The sequence below is a fragment of the Ovis aries genome, chromosome 12 (genome assembly GCF_016772045.2).
Source record: "Ovis aries strain OAR_USU_Benz2616 breed Rambouillet chromosome 12, ARS-UI_Ramb_v3.0, whole genome shotgun sequence".
Taxonomy (NCBI): domain Eukaryota; kingdom Metazoa; phylum Chordata; class Mammalia; order Artiodactyla; family Bovidae; genus Ovis; species Ovis aries.
The window spans coordinates 70,978,009-71,000,040 of record NC_056065.1 but is presented as its reverse complement, the minus strand read 5'-3'; the positions used below and the strand labels follow the sequence as shown (position 1 = coordinate 71,000,040).

The 22,032-nt window shown below is 37.8% G+C and overlaps 1 protein-coding gene across 1 annotated transcript in view; it reads right to left on the bottom strand.

Moving 5' to 3' along the window:
* Positions 1 to 22,032, bottom strand: part of INTS7 (integrator complex subunit 7) — a 79,499-nt gene that overhangs the window by 32,380 nt on the left and 25,087 nt on the right. The window contains exons 8-9 of the mRNA XM_004013905.5: positions 6,723 to 6,840; positions 218 to 352 (exon numbers count right to left, since the gene is read on the bottom strand). Coding sequence (XP_004013954.1) covers positions 218 to 352; positions 6,723 to 6,840 — 253 coding nt within the window. The remainder of the gene's footprint in view (positions 1 to 217; positions 353 to 6,722; positions 6,841 to 22,032) is intronic.

Here is a 22,032-nt window from a genome sequence, read left to right as displayed (position 1 = left end):
GTTCTGCACTCCCAATCCCAAGATCCTCATTTCGTTTTCCCAAAGAATTAGGTAGTTTTGAGAAAATATGCCCTAAGAACATTCAGGAGGAGGTGACTAATAGATAAAAGCACACAGCCTAAAAATAATAAGGGATTAAAAAATGAAATACAAACAGGACTCTGGTGAAACTCCAATCTGAAAGTTCATACATAGTATCAGTCTTGATCAAACTTACCTTTTTCTTGACAAGATACAGTTATATTAGTTAGGACTCTCACTCCATGAGCTGCAATGCCCCTGTTATTATGGTAACAGCACTCTTGGGCTAATTTGACTAAATCAGAGGATCTAGGGGACGAAGCCACATTTCCTAAGCAAGCAAAGAAAAGTAGGGCAGATTTAATTAATTTACACAGTTCAAAAGCAGTTCATTTTATAGGTTCATTTTTTATCATTTTCAAAAGAAAATCTCTAACAATGAATTTCAACAAAATTTTCTACCTCAACCCTATGCTCAATATACAAAACCATCCCTTTTTCTCCTGTTCACATACTTAGAATAAGTATATACTAAATAGTTTTCTAATGATTAAGATCTAAAATTAACATAATACTGCTGCTGCTGCTAAGTCGCTTCAACCATGTCCGACTCTGTGCGACCCCACAGACAGCAGCCCACCAGGCTCCCCATCCCTGGGATTCTCCAGACAAGAACACTGGAGTGGGTTGCCATTTCCTTCTCCAATGCAGGAAAGTGAAAAGTGAAAGGGAAGTCGCTCAGTCGTGTCCGACCCTCAGCGACCCCATGGACTGCAGCCTTCCAGGCTCCTCTGTCCATGGGATTTTCCAGGCTCCCCCCACTGAAATATTAATAAAAATTGACTAAGAAACACACCAAAAGCCAAGACTGTATCTTGGGCATTCAAACGGATTCTCATTAAAACAGAATCATTACAAGGCTTCTTGCCAGATTAAAAACCTTCCATTCAAGAGGAGAAAAGAGAAACAAAAATTTTAAGTTTGCTCAATTGCTGGCATGTAGTTATACTGCAAAAGGTTTATGTAAGAATTTATAATTTTAGAGCTACCAAGGACTTGGAGATCTTCTGATTCAATACTATTTTTACAGAAGAAATTGAAGCCTAAAGATCTTAAGCATCTTGCCACCGAGGTCATATAAACTTGTTAGTTATGCACCAGCTTTGTGCTTTATACGTTAAGTTCTATCCTACAGTTAAAAATCACACTTGAAATTCTGTAACATAAGGTTTATGCTGTGAATGTTTTTATTTATAGCAGAGAAGCTCTCAGTTATAGGTGAGTTTAGCATCAAGAAGAATCTGAAGATTAAAGCTAATTCAGCTTCTCAGCAGGGTCTTTCATTCCTGTCTTTCTTTGCCCTGTTTATTTTTCCATGATTCCTATCAACTATAACCTTTTACACTGAGGGCAATCACCCTTTTTGAGGTTTGAAGGGGACACTATTACTAATAACAACAGGCATAAACCAAGACTATCCCAGGTAGTCTGGGACATATGGTCACCTTACTGATTTCCAGTTTAACATGAAACTACTAGCGTAGGTAAGGCCTCAGTGTTTTTCTGATAGGCAAAACATGTGAAAGGATTTTTTTTCACAAAACAATGGAAATTGTAATTTTCTCCATTTTTTCCCTTGTACATGTAATATGGACAATGACAACTCATCTATAAATTCACAAATGTTTTTAACTTGTTTTTTCCTTTTTTTTTCTCACTGAGATGTCAAAGAAAACTTGGGGGAAAAAAAACAGGAAATAAAAAAGCCTCTAAACTCACAAACCAGCATAACCTTATTATTAGCTTTCTGTAGTACTTAAAAATCTTTTCCCTATGCATACAATTATAACTTTAAAATTCATAATCAGGATAAGTAGATACTGTCAATATTCTGCCTTTAAAATATAATATTTGTGAGCATTTTTCTGTGTCAATTGTTTCAGGGATAAAATTATTATTTTTAGTTTTTTTATTTAGAAATAATTTTGTAAGATAATTTACTTGGTTCGAAAAGTTCAACCAATAGTAGGAAAAAGGTAAAAAGTTACTGAGTGAAAAGTCTTCCTCAAACACCTAAGGTTATATCTCTTGTGTATCATTCTAAAGAGTCTACACATTTGTAAGCACAATCCTTTCTTTTTTCCTGTTTTAAACACTGCTGCGCATCCTGCTTTATTTCCCCCAGACATTATGTCATGGAGGTTATTCCATGCCATATATTCTTTTTAGTAAGCTGCACCGATTGCTACTGCAGTTTTGTATCTTAATTTCTTTAATGAGTTCCCTATTGATGGACCTTCTTATGCTACTCCATCTCCAATGATGGACAATATTTTGCTACTACATTAATGATGCTATGAATAACCATGTACATATCATTTTTCAAATGTGAGACTAAATTAGTAGGATAAATTCCAAGAAGTGGAATTTCTCTATGTTTTTCACTTATAATTTTGATGAGTACTTCCAAATTACCTATGCTGAAGTTTAACAATTTACATTCCCACCAGCAGTGAATGAGAGTAGCTTTTGATTAGCCACCCCCTTGTCAACATATTATCAAACTTCTGGATCTTTGCCAAACTGATGGATTAGAAAAATATTTCAGTGTTGCTTTAATTTGCATGTTTCTTAGGTATGTGTGATACTGAACATATTAGATGCTTAAGGCCCATTTGTTAGGGATAATTTAGACACACTAAATTTAAGTCTGTTTTACAAACTGTTTATCTGGTTATACTAAAACTCTAATCAATGAAAATACACTTAAATATTCACTATTAGTTATGGAAATAATCTGACTTTAGAAAATACCTGACATTTATTTCTTGTGAGCATTACCTAGTCTGGTTGTTTAAGCTGTTTGCTTAATTCCATATACAAATTACAATTTAACAAAATTTTAAAAAAGGACAAAGAAAATATCTAGCTTGTGAAGTGCTTGAATGTTATAACCTGACACACTTACAAAGGTCTTTGGAATTAGAAAATAAAGAAAAAGAAAGACATCTTGTATCTAGGTCAGTTTAGTATAGAAAAAAATCCCAAGACAGAGCCCTTGGGCTCGCGTGCTTCACAGCTGTGACTCTGGACACCACTGAAGCCCTGGGAGCCTCAGATCCAATACTTGCAGCTTTTATGCATGTGCCTCACTTAATAGGTACTCGTACAAAGGACCTCGTAAGGGAGGGCTCCTATAAACTGTAAGATAAAATTAATACTTTGCCTACTGCTGCTCTTTCAGCGTGTGATAGGAGTGAAGGATATTAACTGTAAGCTGGAGAAGACTCCTTAAAGTCCCTTGGACAGCAAGATCAAACCAATAAATTTTAATGGAACTTAACCCTGAATACTCTGATGCGAACAGCCGACTCACTGGAAAAGTCCCTGATGCTGGGAAAGATTGAGGGCAAGAGAAGGGGCAACAGAGCATGAGATGTTTGGATGGCATCACTGACTCAATGGACACAAGTTTGAGCAAACTCCGGGAGATGGAGTAGGACAGGGAAGCCTGCTGTGCTGCAGTCCACAGGGCTGCCAAGAGTCAGACACAACTGGGTGACTGAAAAACAATAAACTGAGATTGGCTGATTTATGTAGAAAAAAGAATTTATTGAAAACACAATGAGTATAAATAGATCATTGATTTTTCTAAATTGTTGATTTAAAAAAAAACGCTGTGATAACCTCTCTCGTCTCTTGTAGGCATGCCCCTTTGCAATGTAATTTTCCAATTCCTTGCATCAGCAGGTGTTTATTTCTCCACCTGTCTGGGCTTGGCCATGCGACTTGCTTTGACCAATGAGACATTAAAAAACATGTGCAAGCAAAAGGCTAAAAAAGTGCTCATATGTTGGTGGCTTGCCTTCTTTTGGGTGCTGCTAGAATGGCAACCTACTCCAGGACTCTTCCCTACAGAATCCCGTGGACAGAGGAGCCTGGTGGGCTCCTGTCCATAGGATCACAAAGAGTCAGACACGACTAAAGCGACTTAGCATGCAAACATGCATTGGAGAAGGAAATGGCAACCCACTCCAGTGTTCCTGCCTGGAGAATCCTAGGGACAGAGGAGCCTGGTGGGCTGCTGTCTATGGGGTCACACAGTCGGACATGACTGAAGCGACTTGACGGCAGCAGCAGAACCCTAAGAACGTGATGTCAACAGGCCCAAGCTGGACTGCCAGAGTCAGAAGGAGGAGAACCACAGTGCCTCAGGTGAAAGTCTTTCCGACCTATAGCTGGTGAATGAGGCCATTTCAGACCATCCAGTCTGGTCAAGATGGCAGACAACAGTGGTTTCAAGCCACAGAGTTTTGATTTAATATGTAGCAATAGATAACTAATACAGAGGTACCTCACACAATTATTGAAAAGGCTGGAAAACTAAGTTCAAAAGATGGATAGGAATAAGCTGAGGCTAGAGACCAACCAAAGGCGATAGCCCAAAGCATGCATAGAATTAGCCCAGTGAAGACATGATCACTGCTGTTACTGCTGCTTGCTGCCACAGCTTACGTTGCTGCCAAAGGACCAGATACGGCAAACGTCCCTGCTACAATGTACCCTGGAAACGGGATACTGCTGCGGTCATTGCAGTATCATCAGAATGGATTCTCAGATATCACTACTTCTTGCTGTCAATGCCTTCCAATTTATTCTCCAGTATGAAAATGATTAGTTGAGTGCAGACTGCTGTGTGCATCCTAGATGGCAGGAGCCTTGGCAATAGAGCATCAGGTCTTTACAGCTTCCTACCAAGACTTATATGGTGGGGAATTTCCCTTACCCAATAAGTGAGTTTATATGCTGTGAAGCCATAAAAAAGACAAATGCATAATGCAGTTCCTTAATTAATTCAATTCAGAGTAACTACATGCTAGTAAAGTAATGCTCAAAATTCTCCAAGCAAGGCTTCAACAGGACGTGAACCCTGAACTTCCAGATGTTCAACTGGATTTAGAAAAAGCAGAGGAACCAGAGATCAAACTGCCAACATTTGTTGGATCATTGAAAAAGCAAGAGAGTTCCAGAAAAACATCTACTTCTGCTTTATTGGCTATTTACAACAAACTGTGGAAAATTCTTAAAGAGACAGGAATATCAGATCACCTGGCCTGCCTCTTGAGAAATATGTATGCAGGTCAGGAAGCAATAGTTAGAACTGGACATGGAACAACAGACTCGTTTCAAATCGGGAAAGGGGTACGTCAAGGCTATACACTGTCACCCTGCTTATTTAACTTACAGGCAGAGTACATCATGAGAAATGCTGGGCTGGAAGAAACACAAGCTGGAATCAAGATTGTCGGGAGAAATATCAATAACCTCAGTTACGCAGATGACAACACCCTCATGGTAGAAAGTGAAGAAGAACTAAAGAGCCTCTTGATGAAAGTGAAAGAGAAGAGTGATAGAGCTGGCTTAAAGCACAACTTCATAAAACTAAGACTATGGCATCTGGTCCCATCACTTCATGGCAAATAGATGGGGAACCAGAGGAAACAGTGACAGATTTTTATTTTTTGGAGCTCCAAAATCACTGCAGATGGTGACTGCAGCCATGAAATTAAAAGATGCTTGCTCCTTGGAAGAAAAGTTATGACCAACCTAGACAACATATTAAAAAGCAGAGACATTACTTGGCCAACAAAGTCCATCTAGTCAAAACAATGGTTTTTCCAGTAGTCAAGTATGGATGTGAGAACTGGACTATAAAGAATGCTGAGTGCCAAAGACTGATGCTTTTGAACTATGATGTTGGAGAAGACTCTTGAGAGCCCCTTGGACTGCAAGGAGATCCAACCAGTCTATCCTAAAGGAAGTCAGTCCTGAATATTCACTGGAAGGACTGATGCTGATCCAATACTTTGGCCACCTGATGTGAAGAACTGACTCATTGGAAAAGACCCTGATGTTGGGAAAGATTAAAGGCAGGAGGAGAAGGGGACAACAGAGGATGAGATGGTTGGATGGCATCACCAACTCAATGGACATGAATTTGAGTAAACTCTGGGAGTTGGTGATGGACAGGGAGGCCTGGTATGCTGCAGTCCATGGGGTTGCAAAGAGTTGGACACGACTGAGCGACTGAACTGAATTGAACTGAACTAGAAAAGGAAGCAATAGAGATCCTACAAAACTTGCATTCAAACAACAAAAACCTTTAAGCTTAAGTGTGTTATGTAAGCAAGCTCCTCAAAAGGCATTAATAAAGGCATTTTGGAGTTAAATCATCTTGAACAGGCAAGTAGGAAAGCATTATTGAACTGAGGCAAAGTTTTATTTTAATCATTTTCCAGAAGGATAACATATGCGTAAAAGGAAGCATATGACATTTGCTTTTAAAATTCACCACCACTTGGCCTTTGAAAGATACTTAAATCCAAAGGGCAATTTAAGTCAGAGACATACAAAAGCAAACCAGCTATTTTAAGCACTCTCAAAAAATATTATTTCATCCACATAACAATGCAAAAAAGGGCAAATCAAGAAAAACTATAGCCTTGAGTTAATATCAAGGATGCAAGCTTTTATTATCTTAGGAATTAGTTAAGAAATCATTTTTGAAGAAATTACTAACATGTAACAGTAAGAAACTAAAACCTTTCTTGATTCTAAAGCTTTAACTTGAAATATAAATATGACATGAATAAAAGATTATTAGCATGTTATCCATATATCATCTCCTTTCTTCTCTTTACCTGAAGCTATGCTGAAGTAATGTTTGACGGCGATGGTCCCTGACAGCGTGGCAAGGACAGAGAGCATCCCGAGTTTCAAGCTGTCATAAGGAGTCTGCAGGGCACATTCACAGAGTGCCTGAAATGCAAAAGAGAAAGGAACACAGAAGTTAAAACATCGATATACCTTAAAACTGTCTACTCATTGTAAATGTTCCAGCTTTCAGAGAAACTGTATCTTTCTTCCATAAGAAAATACTTCAGTCAAACTTGCCACAGTCAAGAGGAACCTAAGAAGACAATGTTGTATCCTAGATGGATCTGGAATAACAGCAACAAAAAAAGATACTGGGTAAAAGCTGAAGAAGTCAGAACAGAGTATGAGCTTCGGTTAATAATAATAATGTTTCAGTACTGATTCACTGATTTTTAACAAACCTACTACAGTCATGTAAAAGACCAATAACTGGGGAAACTGGTTGTGGGTATGTGGGAGTTCTCTGTACTACCTTCTCCATTTTTCTGTAAATCTATACATGTTCTAAAAAATACAGTCTTTAAAAAAATGTCATGATGAACTTTTTATTAAGGTCATTATCAATTATGTACTGCTTACTTCTCACAAGCAGGAGTTCCAACATATTTACCTTATCTAAGAGATGAATATTAGCTGAATATAAATGAATATGTGTGTGTGTGTATATATATACACACATATGTATATTTAAAAATAATTGAGAGTGTAGCATTCTATCTAGCTAGTAAGTGAGTGGGCTGTCTCTCTGTTCTTTGCCATTTCAGGTCACTTCCTCTGCTCCTTACCTAGGTGCTCTGATGTATTGCTAAAATCAAGATGCTAGTTTTCCTTTCACTGCAGTTAACCCTGAATATGTCAGTGTTGGCTTAGTGACTGTTGGCTCATCCTGGATATTTACTCTTATGACTCTATAACAATATATATATATGGTCAAATAACTGTCCTGTTAAATTAAACTAATTCCCATTCTCTCACCAAGTTTCAGAAGATGAACAAAACTGAAAGACTAGGGAAACAATAAAAAATCAAATTTCACAAAGAGTTAAACAATAAATTTAATATGACTCCAGTAAAAATGTCAACAAAATACTGGAGGGAGGGGAGAACTTAGATAACCTTTATCTAAAGATTATATGGAAAAATAGAAATCAGAAAATATGCAGAACATTCTGACAAAGTATAATGACAGACAAGACAAGCCCTATCAAACATTAAAATATATAATAAATTTGAAGAAATACAATAAATTTTTCCTACTCCATAGAAATCGAAAGAGAACTGGTCCCGGAAGTAGACTCCACTACACACACAATTTAATATATGATAATGGTATTTCAAATCAGAGAGACCAGGTAACAAACAAGTCAAGGTCGACTGGCCAGTCACCTGGAAAAAATAAAACTTGATTCTTTTTTCTTTTTTTATGGCAAATCAAAAGAAACTATAAAAGTACGAAGAGTTAACAAGGCAAAAGAAAACGTAAAATGATAACTGACAACACTGGAAGAAAAATTCATATCATGTAAAGTCAACAAAAGTCTAATAATCTTTAAAGTTCTTACTAATAAATCAGCAAACAACCCAAAAAGAAAAATCAGTAGTTCACAGAAAAAATTTATACAAACGTTTTAAAACTTCATTCATAATTTTAAAATTTTAAATTAAAATTAGAGTTGTTTTTCACTGATCTGATTGGCCAAGATTAAAATTTAATAATACATAACACTGCAAACAGTATGGGGAAATGCACTCTACCACACTGTGGACAGAGGGTGCGTGTGTGTGTGCTCAGCTGCCAAGTCACGTCCAGCTGTGGTGACCCTATGGACTGTAGCCCACTGGGCTCCTTTGTCTATGGGATTTCCCAGGCAAGAATACTGGAGTGGGTTGCCACTTCCTACTCCAGGGGATCTTAATGACCCAGGGATGGAATCCCCATCTCCTACATTGGCAGGCAGTTTCTTTACCACTGAGCCACCTGGGAAGCCCTGATAGAGAGGAAAAGGGTGTAAATTTCCTTGACTGGTAACTGGCATTAAATAGAAAACACTGTCGAGCCCTTAAATTCCTCTTTTGGAAATTTATGTCGACTAAGGCAACTTTTCTTTTCTTTTAAACAAACTAGTCAATGTAGCAATATAAACAGCAGCAGTAAAAATACTGGAAGCAACTCTAACGTCCACTGATGGAGTACGGGGAATAAAGAGAGAGGACAAGACTGAGCGACTGAACTGAACTGAACTGAACTACATAGTTGGTAAAAGAATGCAGTAGATCTGTGTGCTAATATGAGATATTCTCCCAGATATACTCTTAAGTGATAAAAAATTCTTAACATGCATAGAGTATTACTTTCATTTGTACAGAAAAAAGATGGGACGTACACATGCTTGCATGTGGATGAAGAAATTCAGGTAGAATACCTAAGAAACTAGTAACAGTGATCACCTCTACAGAGGACACTTGAGGGAAGAGATGGAAGACACTTATATTTTGCTCACTGTGCACCTATGAACTGCTTTTTTAAAATATATATATCATGTGAATGCAATACTTTTTCAATTCAAAGAAAAACTTAGTTAATAACAAAAACACCATCAGCAGCAAACACTACTGTGGAAAGCATGGAAATGGACTTGAGACACAAAGTAGGTTTTTGGAAGGGAAGACAGTCTAGGTGATATAAACAAGAACTGGGGCAATAAGGGCAGAATATGAAGTGCTTATTTGTGATAAGAGGAGATGTATCCAAAAGGGATGAAGGCTAAGAGAGAGAAATATTTAGGCCAGATTAGAGGGCTTTGAAAGTTAGGCAGAATAATTTAAACAGGATGAGAAAGAAAAAATGAAGCCACTGGAGAGGAATAATGTCATCTAAAGTGTTGGGAAGATTATTCTGGCAATGGTAAACAGAACAAGTTAACAAAGAAAGTCGAGAGCTAAGGAGCCATCCTGTAGTTTATGGCAGCAATCAGACATCCACTGGTGATGGCCTGAGCTAGAACCCAGGGGTAGGAGTGGAGAATAGAGGATGAATAGGAGAGACACTTGGAAGGAGACTGTACATGAGGCACGAGCAATGAACAAGAAGCATTCAATTACTATCACAACATTTCAAAACTGATGGCCGAGAACGTTGGTTCCATTTATAAGAATTTATGTGGACAAATGAACACGTGCGTAAGAATAGAAAATAGGAGGAGACGTGAAATCCAAAAAGCAAGATCCACCAGGCATTTGGAATCTGAGATGTAGCAGATTTTTAACTGGAAGGCTTGCATTAGAATTCTGGCTCTGCCGCTTACCATCTCCGTGATCTGAGCCAATTATTGAAATCTTTGAGTCTCAACTTCTTTGTCTATAAAATGGCAGTAAAGATTTACACAGAATTTATATATCTCTGGAAAAACATATAAGAAATTAGACACTGGCTGCCACCAGGCAAAGGAGCTGAGTGGATGGAAGAAAGGTGGGAAATATTTTACTATATATGTAGCCTTTTGCTACTGCTGTGTGCTGTGCTCGGTCATGTCTGACTCTTTGCAACCCCAAGGACTGTAGCCTGCCAGGCTCCTCTGTGCATGAGATTCTCCAGGCAAAAAACTGAATGAGTTGCCATTTTTCCCCAGGGGATCTTGCAGACCCAGGGATCACATTTGCGTCTGCTGTGTCTCCTACACTGGCAGGTAAATTCTTTATCACTAGCCACCTGGGAAGTCCAGATAGCCTTTTAGAGCATCTGAATTTTGACACATGAGTGTATTGGCATTAAAAGAAAGGAAGTGAAATTTAAAATATAAGAGGAGGTGACATATAGCATCTGTAAGATCAAACAGCTACCGAGAGACAAAAAAGCACTCACAACCTCTTTAAGCTACTGTGCTGGAGAGCAACTGAGCTCAGAAGTGGACTCAATTGTTGGAGGATGTGATGGCTAAGGTTAAGGGAAGCCCTCAGAGGGGCAGAGAATAAATGGAAGAAAGCACGTAGACGGAACTCAACTCAAAAACTTCAACTCTGAGGAAAGGGAGCAGTGAAGAATCCCGAGAAGCTGCAGTTCAGAGAGTGGGAAGAGCAAGTGAGGACAGTGAGGCCCAAAGAAGCCAGAGAAAGGAGAGGCTGACGGTGTCATACGGACCCAAAGGAAAGCCAGGAAAGGCAGAAAAAGGCTCTGGGTTTAGCATTAAGAACACTGGTGATCTTAAGTAACTAAGCAAAGGAATAGGGGACAGAATTATATCCAAGTGTGTTACAGACAGAGTAGAGGATGAAGAAATACAAGCAGATAAAGATGCTTTTTTGAAGTTCAAAAGAAAGCTTTTGTTAAAAATGGTGATTGTTATTAGGTAAATTACAGTTATAACTTATTTATTCAAATACTGAGACTACTTCCACTTATCCACTTTTTATTGCCTAAACTGGTTTGCTTGTACTGTTTGTATCTAGGAATAAAATTCTCAATCAAATAGCCCCAGAGGCTATGTCCTGTATTTATACAAATTCAAAATTATGTATTATGACATGCTCTATGTATAACAGAACAATTATTTTGGAACAATCAAGAAGGTAAGAGAGACATGTTACGTAAGATGATACTAAAAGTTTTAAAGAAGAAAAAATTATCATTTAAAAAATTGAACAAAACATTAGAAAATCTTAGAATTATTTACAACGTCATCTTCTAATTAGTGTCACTTTGCACAGTACTGGATATCTAAAATGCTCTCTGTAATGACATATTGGTCTTAAAGGTCCAATTAATTCAAAGTAGTAATTAACTGAGCTCATCAAAGCTCCCTAGAGATAGCCCATCAATCATATTTCAATGATAAACTCTGGTTCAAGTCTCTTTCAAGGATGTTACCTATTACAAAATTGTTCTTACCAGGACTGTTTTTCATATCAACCAAAAGGAAAAATCTAATTCTTCAAATGAAGGCGCCCTTTCTCACACACCACCACTGTTACTGTCACTGCCTATCTGGTCTGGATTTCTCTCTCTCTAGGCTGGTTTAACTCACTGCTCAGCTGAGGCTCTGTCCTGATTTACTGTTTTCTGGGTCAGCTCCTAAGTGGGGGCTTCTCCTCTACTCTGGGATGGGACTGGCCACCAGGGATGTGTTCTAGAAAGGAATGGCAGTTTATAATCCTTAATGAGAAATGCCACATGAAAAATACTCTGTGAAGGGAATTAAGAGGCACAAACTTCCAGTCATTAAAAAAAAAAAGTCACGGCATGTGAGGTACAGCATAAGAAATCTGGTGAATATACTACAGTAACCCTGAATGAGGACAAGTGGTTACCAGATTTATTGTGATGATCCTTTCATAAAGTATTTAAATGTTGAATCCCTGGGATACATTTGAAACTAACATAACATTGCATGTCAACTACACTTCAATTAAAAATAAAAGTACTGTGTCAAAGACACTCTTGTTGTTCAGTCGCTCAGTTGTGTCCCACTCTTTGCAACCCCACAGGCTGCAGCACGCCAGGCTTCCCTGTCCTCCCCTCCCTCCCCATCATATGTGCAGTCCATGGGGTTGCAAAGAGTGGGACACAGCTGAACAATTAACACTTTCACTTTTCACATGGCAGAGATTAACACAGTATTGTAAAGCAATTATCCTCCAATTAAAAATAAATTTTTAAAAAACCCAAAGAAAAATATAAATGTGAAAAACTTTCTTTGTTCCTATGAACTTATTTTTGACAACCTTAACAAGAATACACCATTCTTGGGCCTTGATTTTAAGCTCTTCCTTCCTTCAGGTTTTTAAAACATTCAGAATGAAGGTACTTCTTTTACAGCTGGAATATTTGATTATGGGTGGAAATTATAATATCTACCAAGACACCAGTAAAAGTAGCAATAGAACAGATTCAATTTGCATTGGAAATACCAAAACTCAAAAAACAATAACCAGAGCTAATACTGGCTAAGAGGAAGAAAAAAGGAGAGAATGAAGAAAGAAGAGGGAGACCTAGAAGAAAAATAATTATTCTCGGTGACTAAGAGCAAAATTCAAATTTGAAATCAACAAGCTATTACTCTGTAAAGATTAAATCATTAGAACACTCTCCTGCTCTATTTTAATATTTTCAAAAAATACACCACACTTTGAAAAAACAATCGTTTGATCATATCCATTTAATTAAAATCAAGTTTCAGGAAAAAATTCTTTGTGGGAGAGACAAATATTCAAAAATACATATTTTCAATTAAAAACAAGTAATGAAAAAAGCCACAAGAAAGAGATAAATCAGAACAAAAAACTCCAGAGAACAAGGGGTATACTGAAGAAATACTAGTAAGCTGTGAAATCAACAAAACAGTTAACACTTAAGTGACCATTCATGTGGTTGTGAAATTCAATGGAAATATTATGAAAAAAACTACTACAAAAAAGAAATTACATAGTATTAAAGAAAAAACAGTAACTGGTATTTAAATTCCAGATTATCTTAACACAAAAGGGAAGGGGAGGGAATGAAGGGGAGTAGAAAAGAGTACCTAAGTCTCTGCCAAAATCTGCAACATATGAACCACCATACTTTGCATTCTGAGTAGAAATATACAAGTTCTAACACTAATATATTAAGTATAGAGGTAGGCAGAGTAAGAATAACGTTTAATTACCATGTCAAAGTCTCTTTAATTCACTAGAGAATAAACAAAGAAAACCTGATCAAAACAACAAGGGAAAGTAATGAAACTAAAGAAACACAAAGGACATGTTATAAACAGTATAAAATAAGAGGAAGGGAGTTTAAAAAATACTCAGTTACATCAATAACTGTAAATAAGTCATGCATGTTATACTACTAAAAAAGATTCAGATTAAGTCCAAAGAGGTAAATCTGACTATATAGATTTCATGCAGTTTTATACTGAAATAAATGTTAATAATATATAATATCAATACATAATACATATATATTATATACTTATCTATATTATCTAGTATATTACATTATATAGAAAACATACCTTCTTTTTAAATTCTATGAACTGTTAATAAAAAGTGACCCTACATTGGGCTGCAAAGAAACTTTAAAATCAGGAATTAATAACGGACATGAGTTCAAGTAAACTCCGGGAGTTGGTGATGGACAAGGAGGCCTGGCATGCTGCAGTCCATGGGGTCGCAGAGTCAGACACAACTGAGCGACTGAACTGAACAAGAGGTTAGCAACAACAAAAATTCCATCAACAAATATAAAAAGCTTATCACTTTAAAAACAGAAACTTCCAGTTATAAGTAAGTATTAGGGGTGTAATGCACACCATGGTGACTATAGCTAATGCTGCTGCGTGACACACAGGAACATTGTTAGAGGAAATCCTCAGAGTCACCCTCACAAGCAAAAAAAATTTGTTTTTTCTTTTTATCTATATGAGACAATGGATGCAAACCAAACTAATTCTATTGCCAAAGGGGAAATCAAAACGGCTCTCAAGGAAATTAAAACAAGGAAATGACTTAAAATACAGTCAACCTTCCATATCTGCAGGGGTTCCAAGACCCCCTGCGCTGCTGTGGATACCAAAGTCTTCAGATGCTCAAGTCCCTTCTCTAAAGTGGTGTGTTTGCATATAAGCTGCCTGTGCACATCTTCCCATATACTTTACATCATCTTTCGATTACTTACAATACCTAATACAACGTAAATGCCATGTGAATAGTTGCTGGCAAATTTGCAGGTGCACATTCAAGTTTTGCTTTGGGGGACTTTCTGGGATTTTTTTCCTTTAATATTTTTTTGAGTCTGGGGTTAGTTGAATTTGTAGACATGGAACCTGAGGATATAACCAAAAACCATGAGATACCTAGGAATATCATACAGAATATGCGCAAAATTTGTCTGCTGAAAAGTAAAAACCACTGATGAGAAAGAGAGGAAGCTCTACATAAATGGAGAGATGTGCCATGTTCATAGATCAGAAACTCAGTGCTATGAAGATGTCAACGCTCTCCAAATTGATCTGTAGATGCAAATGCCGAACAGAAAGAATCCTAGCAGACTTTTTGCAGAAATTGACAAATTGATTCAAGGCAAGGCAAGGAAAGGCAGAAGACTTACAATTTTCAAAACAAAGAAGAAATACAAAGGTAAGAGGATCCACACCACCTGATTGCAAGACTTATAGAATTCAAGCTACAGAAATCAGAATTGTGTGCTACTTGGCTTAAGAACACATACATGGACCAAAGGAACAGATTGGAATCCAGAAATAGATCTATACAGAAAAGGTCAACTGATTTTCAACAAAGATGCTGAGGTAACTCAAAGAGAAAGCACAGTCTTTTCAACAAATTGTGCTGGAACACACGGCTATCCAAACACATCTTGATTCCTACCTTGCACCATATGCGATGAAAAGTGAAAGTGTTAGTCGCTCAATCAAGTCTGACTCTCTGTGACGCCATGGACTGTAGCCTGCCAGGCTCATCTGTCCAGGAATTCTCCAGGCAAGAATGCTGGAGTGGGTACCCATTCCCTTCTCCAGGGGACCCAGGGGATATTCCCGACACAGGGAACAAACCCAGGTCTGCTACACTGCACAACAGTTAACTCAAAACGGATTACACAGAGTTAAATATTAAACTTAAAACTAAAATTTCTAGAAGAGAATATATGATAAAATCTTTGTGACTTTGGGTTAGGTAAAGACTTCCTAGATAAAACACAAAAATAAAACCCCAAAAGGAATAAAAAATGATAAATTAGATTTCATCAAAACAAAAATCTTCAAAAGATATTTATTATATTAGAGACGTAGTTACAAAGGTGAAAACTTTAGGAAATAGATGATTGCAATAGTTGCACAAAAGTGTGAATGTACTTAGTGCCACTGAACTGTACAGTTAAATACGGTTAAAATAGTAGGTTTTATATTATGTGACTTTTACCACAGTAAAAAAACTTAAAAGGCTCTGCATTAAAGGCGCATACTGGCAGGAAATATTTGCAAAATATACATCTGATAAAGAATTTGTATCTAGAACATAGAGAGAACTCAGTAACAAGAAGAAAACTTAAAGCATAAAAGATTAGAATATGCACTTCACCAAAGAAGAGATCTGGTGATGACAAGACTAAAAGGTTGAACACCGCTTGTCACCAGGGAAATGCAAATTAAAACTACAATGGGATACCACTACACAATTATTCAAAAGGCTACAACTACAGAACCATACAATAGAAAGTGCAAGCAAGGGTACAGAACCACAACTCAGACATTGCCGGTGACTACGTCAAATGGTACAGCTACTATAGGAAACAATTTGGCAGTTTCTTACAAAGTTAAACATACATTTACCACACATCCCAGCAATTCTACTTCTAGGTATTTACTCAAATAACGTCCTACAAAGGTCTGTACATCAGGAATTTTAGAAAAAAAAAAACACTGGAAACAATTTAAATGTCCATCAAGTTGTGAACAGATAAACTGTGGTTCATATACTGGGATACTACTTGGCAGTAAAAAGGAATGAACTAACTATTCACGTAACAATATGGATGAATGATGTTAAGCATTATGCTAGGCCAAAGAAATCATACCCCAAAGGCTACATACTATATAAATCCATTTAGATTTTGGAAAGGCAAACTCACAGGGCTAGAAATCCGTTCAGTGGTAGTCAGGAGTTAGGCGAAAAACTGACTACAGAGGGGCCTGAAGAAACCTTTTGGAGTGATCTGAAAAATGTTCTATATCACAACTGTGGTGGTGGTTACACGACTGTATAGATTTATCAAAACTCGAATTGCATATCTAGAACTGTATACCTGGAAAAGTTTCAGTGAGTAAATTATACCACAGTAAATCTGACTTAAAAAGTGTACTTCAAATTAATGGCAAAGGGAACACTAAAAGTTGCAATTTATGGAATGTGGCCAACCTGCACTAAGATGAAAATTAATAGCCTTAAGTGCTTCCATTATTAAACAGAAGAATAAAAATAAATGTACCAACCACTTGAGGCGTAAGAAAGCCATGCTGCTGACAAGTTTAATAAAGAAAAGGGAAACACAAACACAACAGTAAGAATAAAATAAAGATAACATTTTAAATACAGACATACTACAAATTACAAACGTTCTCCTAATGTTGATACTAATGCATCTGCAAAAAAAAATTAAATGAAAAAAAATTATCAAGACTGATTCAAGAAGAGCTAGAAAACCTCAACATGGTAACAACCATGTAAGGAATAGGAAATATTCTCAAAATGCTATTCCTGAAAGAAGGTCCAGGTTCAGACCGATTTACGGCCCTTATAAAGCTATACCCTCAGAAGACAGAAAATTTTTATGTCAAAGCTCTTAACTGTTTCAGAGCGTGGAAAGGGCAACTATTTACACTGCATTTAGATTTTATTTACAACTACTTACATAGTATTTACATTGTATTAGCTATTATAAGTAATCTAGAGATTAGATTTAAGGTATGTAGGAGGATATACATAGGTATATGCAAAAACTGCTTCATTTTATACAAAGAACTTGAGCATCTGAGGATTTCGGTATCCAGTAGGGAGTACTAGACCCAATTCCCCAATGACATCAAGGGACATCGGAATAGCAATGAAAGGAAAAAAACATGCAGCCACATGGACGAGTCTCATCAGTACAATGCTAAGCAAAAGCAGTAAACACAAAACTAAATGGTATTTTTAGGGAGGCACACACAGTAAAACTATGAAGAGCAAAAAGTGACTATCACAAAAGTCAAGAGTGGTTTCCTTTGGGTGGTTATTAAGACTCTGATCAGGGAGAAGCATGTGAGAAGAGGAAGCAGTTCAGTTCAGTTCAGTTCAGTCGCTCAGTCGTGTACAATTCTTTGCAACCCAATGAATCGCAGCACACCAGGCCTCCCTGTCCATCACCGTCTCCTGGAGTTGACTCAGACTCACGTCCATCGAGTCCGTGATGCCATCCAGCCATCTCATCCTCGGTCGTCCCCTTCTTCTCCTGCCCCCAATCCCTCCCAGCATCAGAGTCTTTTCCAATGAATCAACTCTTTGCATAAGGTGGCCAAAGTACTGGAGCTCCAGCTTTAGCATCATTCCTTCCAAAGAAATCCCACGGTTGATCTCCTTCAGAATGGACTGGTTGGATCTCCTTGCAGTCCAAGGGACTCTCAAGAGTCTTCTCCAACACCACACTTCAAAAGCATCAATTCTTCGGCACTCAGCCTTCTTCACAGTCCAACTCTCACATCCATATATGACCACTGGAAAAACCATAGCCTTGACTAGATGGACCTTAGTTGGCAAAGTAATGTTTCTGCTTTTGAATATACTATCTAAGTTGGTCATAACTTTTCTTCCAAGGAGTAAGCGTCTTTTAATTTCATGGCTGCAGTCACCATCTGCAGTGATTTTGGAGCCCCAAAAATAAAGTCTGACACTGTTTCCACTGGTTCCCCATCTATTTCCCATGAAGTGATGGGACCGGATGCCACGATCTTCGTTTTCTGAATGTTGAGGTTTAAGCCAACTTTTCCACTCTCCTCTTTCACTTTCATCAAGAGGCTTTGTAGTTCCTCTTCACTTTCTGCCATAAGAGTGGTGTCATCTGCATATCTGAGGTTGTTGATATTTCTCCCGGCAATCTTGATTCCAGCTTGTGTTTCTTCCAGTCCAGCGTTTCTCATGATGTACTCTGCATAGAAGTTAAATAAGCAGGGTGACAATATACAGCCTTGATGTACTCCTTTTCCTATTTGGGACCAGTCTGTTGTTCCATGTCCAGTTCTAACTGTTGCTTCCTGACCTGCATACAGATTTCTCAAGAGGCAGGTTAGGTAGTCTGGTATTCCCATCTCTTTCAGAATTTTCCACAGTTTATTGTGATCCACATAGTCAAAGGCTTTGGCATAGTCAATAAACCAGAAAGAGATGTTTTTCTGGAACTCTCTTGCTTTTCCATGATCCAGCGGATGTTGGCAATTTGATCTCTGGTTCCTCTGCCTTTTCTAAAACCAGCTTGAACATCAGGGAGTTCATGGTTCAGGTATTGCTGAAGCCTGGCTTGGAGAATTTTGAGCATTACTTTACTAGCATGTGAGATGAGTGCAATTGTGTGGTAGTTTGAGCATTCTTTGGCATTGCCTTTCTTTGGAATTGGAATGAAAACTGACCTTTTCCAGTCCTGTGGCCACTGCTGAGTTTTCCAAACTTGCTGGCATATTGAGGGCAGCACTTTCACAGCATCATCTTTCAGGATTTGAAACAGCTCAACTGGAATTCTATCACCTCCACTGGCTTTGTTCGTAGTGATGCTTTCTAAGGCCCACTTGACTTCACATTCTAAGATGTCTGGCTCTAGATTAGTGATCACACCATCGTGATTACCGGGTCGTGAAGATCTTTTTTGTATAGTTCTTCCCTGTATTCTTGCCACCTCTTCTTAATATCTTCTGCTTCTGTTAGGTCCATACCATTTCTGTCCTTTATCAAGCCCATCTTTGCATGAAATGTTCCCTTGGTATCTCTAATTTTCTTGAAGAGATCTCTAGTCTTTCCCATTCTGTTCTTTCCTCGATTTCTTTGCATTGATCACTGAAGAAGGCTTTCTTATCTCTTCTTGCTATTCTTTGGAACTCTGCATTCAGATGCTTCTATCTTTCCTTTTCTCCTTTGCTTTTCGCCTCTCTTCTTTTCACAGCTATTTGTAAGGCCTCCCCAGACAGCCATTTTGCTTTTTTGCATTTCTTTTCCATGGGGATGGTCTTGATCCCTGTCTCCTGTACAATGTCACGAACCTCATTCCATAGCTCATCAGGCGGTCTGTCTATCAGATCTAGGCCCTTAAACCTATTCCTCACTTCCACTGTATAATCATAAGGGATTTGATTTAGGTCATACCTAAATGGTCTAGTGGTTTTCTCTATTTTCTTCAATTTGAGTCTGAATTTGGTAATAAGGAGCTCATGATCTGAGCCACAGTCAGCTCCTGGTCCTCTTTTTGTTGACTGTATAGAGCTTCTCCATCTTGGCTGCAAAGAATATAATCAATCTGATTTCTGTGTTGACCATCTGGTGATGTCCATGTGTAGAGTCTTCTCTTGTGTTGTTGGAAGAGGGTGTTTGCTATGACCATTGCATTTTCTTGGCAAAACTCTATTAGTCTTTGCCCTGCTTCATTCCGCATTCCAAGGCCAAATTTGCCTGTTACTCCAGGTGTTTCTTGACTTCCTACTTTTGCATTCCAGTCTCTTATAATGAAAAAGACATCTTTTGGATGTTAGTTCTAAAAGGTCTTGTAGGTCTTCATAAAACCGTTCAACTTCAGTTTCTTCAGCATTACTGGTTGGGGCATAGATTTGGATAACTGTGATATTGAATGGTTTGCCTTGGAGATGAACAGAGATCATTCTGTTGTTTTTGAGATTGCATCCAAGTACTGCATTTCGGACTCTTTTGTTGACCATGATGGCTACTCCATTTCTTCTGGGGGATTTCTGCCCGCAGTAGTAGATATAATGGTCATCTGAGTTAAATTCACCCATTCCAGTCCATTTTAGTTCACTGATTCCTAGAATGTCGAAGTTCACCCTTGCCATCTCTTGTTTGACCACTTCCAATTTGCCTTGATTCATGGACCTGACATTCAGGGAAACAGGGTCCTGTGATTTTTGCAGTGTTCTATTTCTAGCTGATGGAGACTACATGGGCTTTGACTTACAATTATTGTTTAAACTATTAAATATACATTCTTCAACTGTGTGTGCGATTTATTCACAATAAGGAAAGAAATGAGATGGACTAATACAGTGCTTTCACTGGGTCTGGTTCCTGAAAGCGGCCAAGCACATTCTCTTCCTGTTTAGTAGGAAAAAAGCACCAGAGGACAGAGCTCTCTTAATTAAATTCTTAATTAAGCCCTCTTAAGAAGCTCTCTTAAGCATATTAAGTCTCTCTGAATCCTAATTTGCTCATCTATTAAGTGCAAATATTAATAACTGTCCTCATCTCTTGGGATATTTGCCAACTATCAATCATAATATATTAAAACATGTTTGGCTTAGATGCTCAGTCGTGTCTGACTTTTTGCGGCCTTGTGGACTGTAGCCCGCCAGGCATTTCTGTCCATGGGATTTTCCAGGCAAAAATACTGGAGTGGGTTGCCATTTCCTCCTTTGGGGGATCTTTCCAACCCAGGGATCGAACCCAGATCTCCTGCAGTGCAGGCGGATTCTTTACCAGCTGAGCCACCAGGGAAGCCCAAGAATACTGAAGTGGGTAGCAATCCCTACTCCAAGGGGATCTTCCTGACCCAGGGATTGAACCATCATCTCTTATGTCTCCTGCACTGGCAGGCAGGTTCTGTACCACAAGCGCCACCTGGGAAGCCCACTGAGACATGTTTAGAAAATTGCAAAACAAAACAAACAAAAAAAAGAGCTGCTCAGTTTTCATAATCTGAAATTCAGCAGTTTTTGTTACACTGTAGCTATGATGATACCAAGAAATAAAATCCATGAAAACAAAGATTGAATTTAACAATCTTCCATTTCACTTTAAGCAGCATTTAAAAACAGGGTTGTACCTTGAGAAAAATATTAAACATCAATGTAACCTAAGAAATGCTATAAAAGATGTCACATTAAAAGTCTAAAGATTGAGATCTTCTCTTGTATTTACAAAAGAAAACTTAAGACTGTCTTTTCCTCTGTGTGTAAAGGAGAAATAAGCTTTACCTCTTCTCTAATAAATCATAGCCAGCACCAAAACCATTCTCCCTAAATTGAGTAAAGGAGACAGGAATAAAATGAACAACTTAACAGGGCTTCTCAACTAGCCATGGTGCTGCTATGGGATAATTGAAAAAGAAACTAAGAGATAAGTCTAATGAACTACAACAAATCTAAACATTAAAGGATATAAGCTTTCCAGTAACTAGGTAATATCTTTGTATGGTGACATATCATAACTAGACTTATCATGGTGATCATTTTGAAATGTATAGAAAAAAAATGACTACATTGCACAATAGGAACTAACAGTGTTATAGCTCAATTATACATCAAAAGCAAGAAAACAAACAAACGTACAGACTCAGTCAGAAAAAGATGAGATTTGTGGTTACCAGAGGCAGAGGGTAGTTGGATGAAGGCAGTCAAAGGCACCAACTTCCATTTACAAGATAGGTAAGTACTAGGGATGTGATGTACAACATGGTTAATATAATTAACACTGCTGTAAGTTATATATGAAATTAGTTAGGAAAGCAAATCTAAAAATTTTTTTCTTTAATTTTGTGTCTATATGAGATAG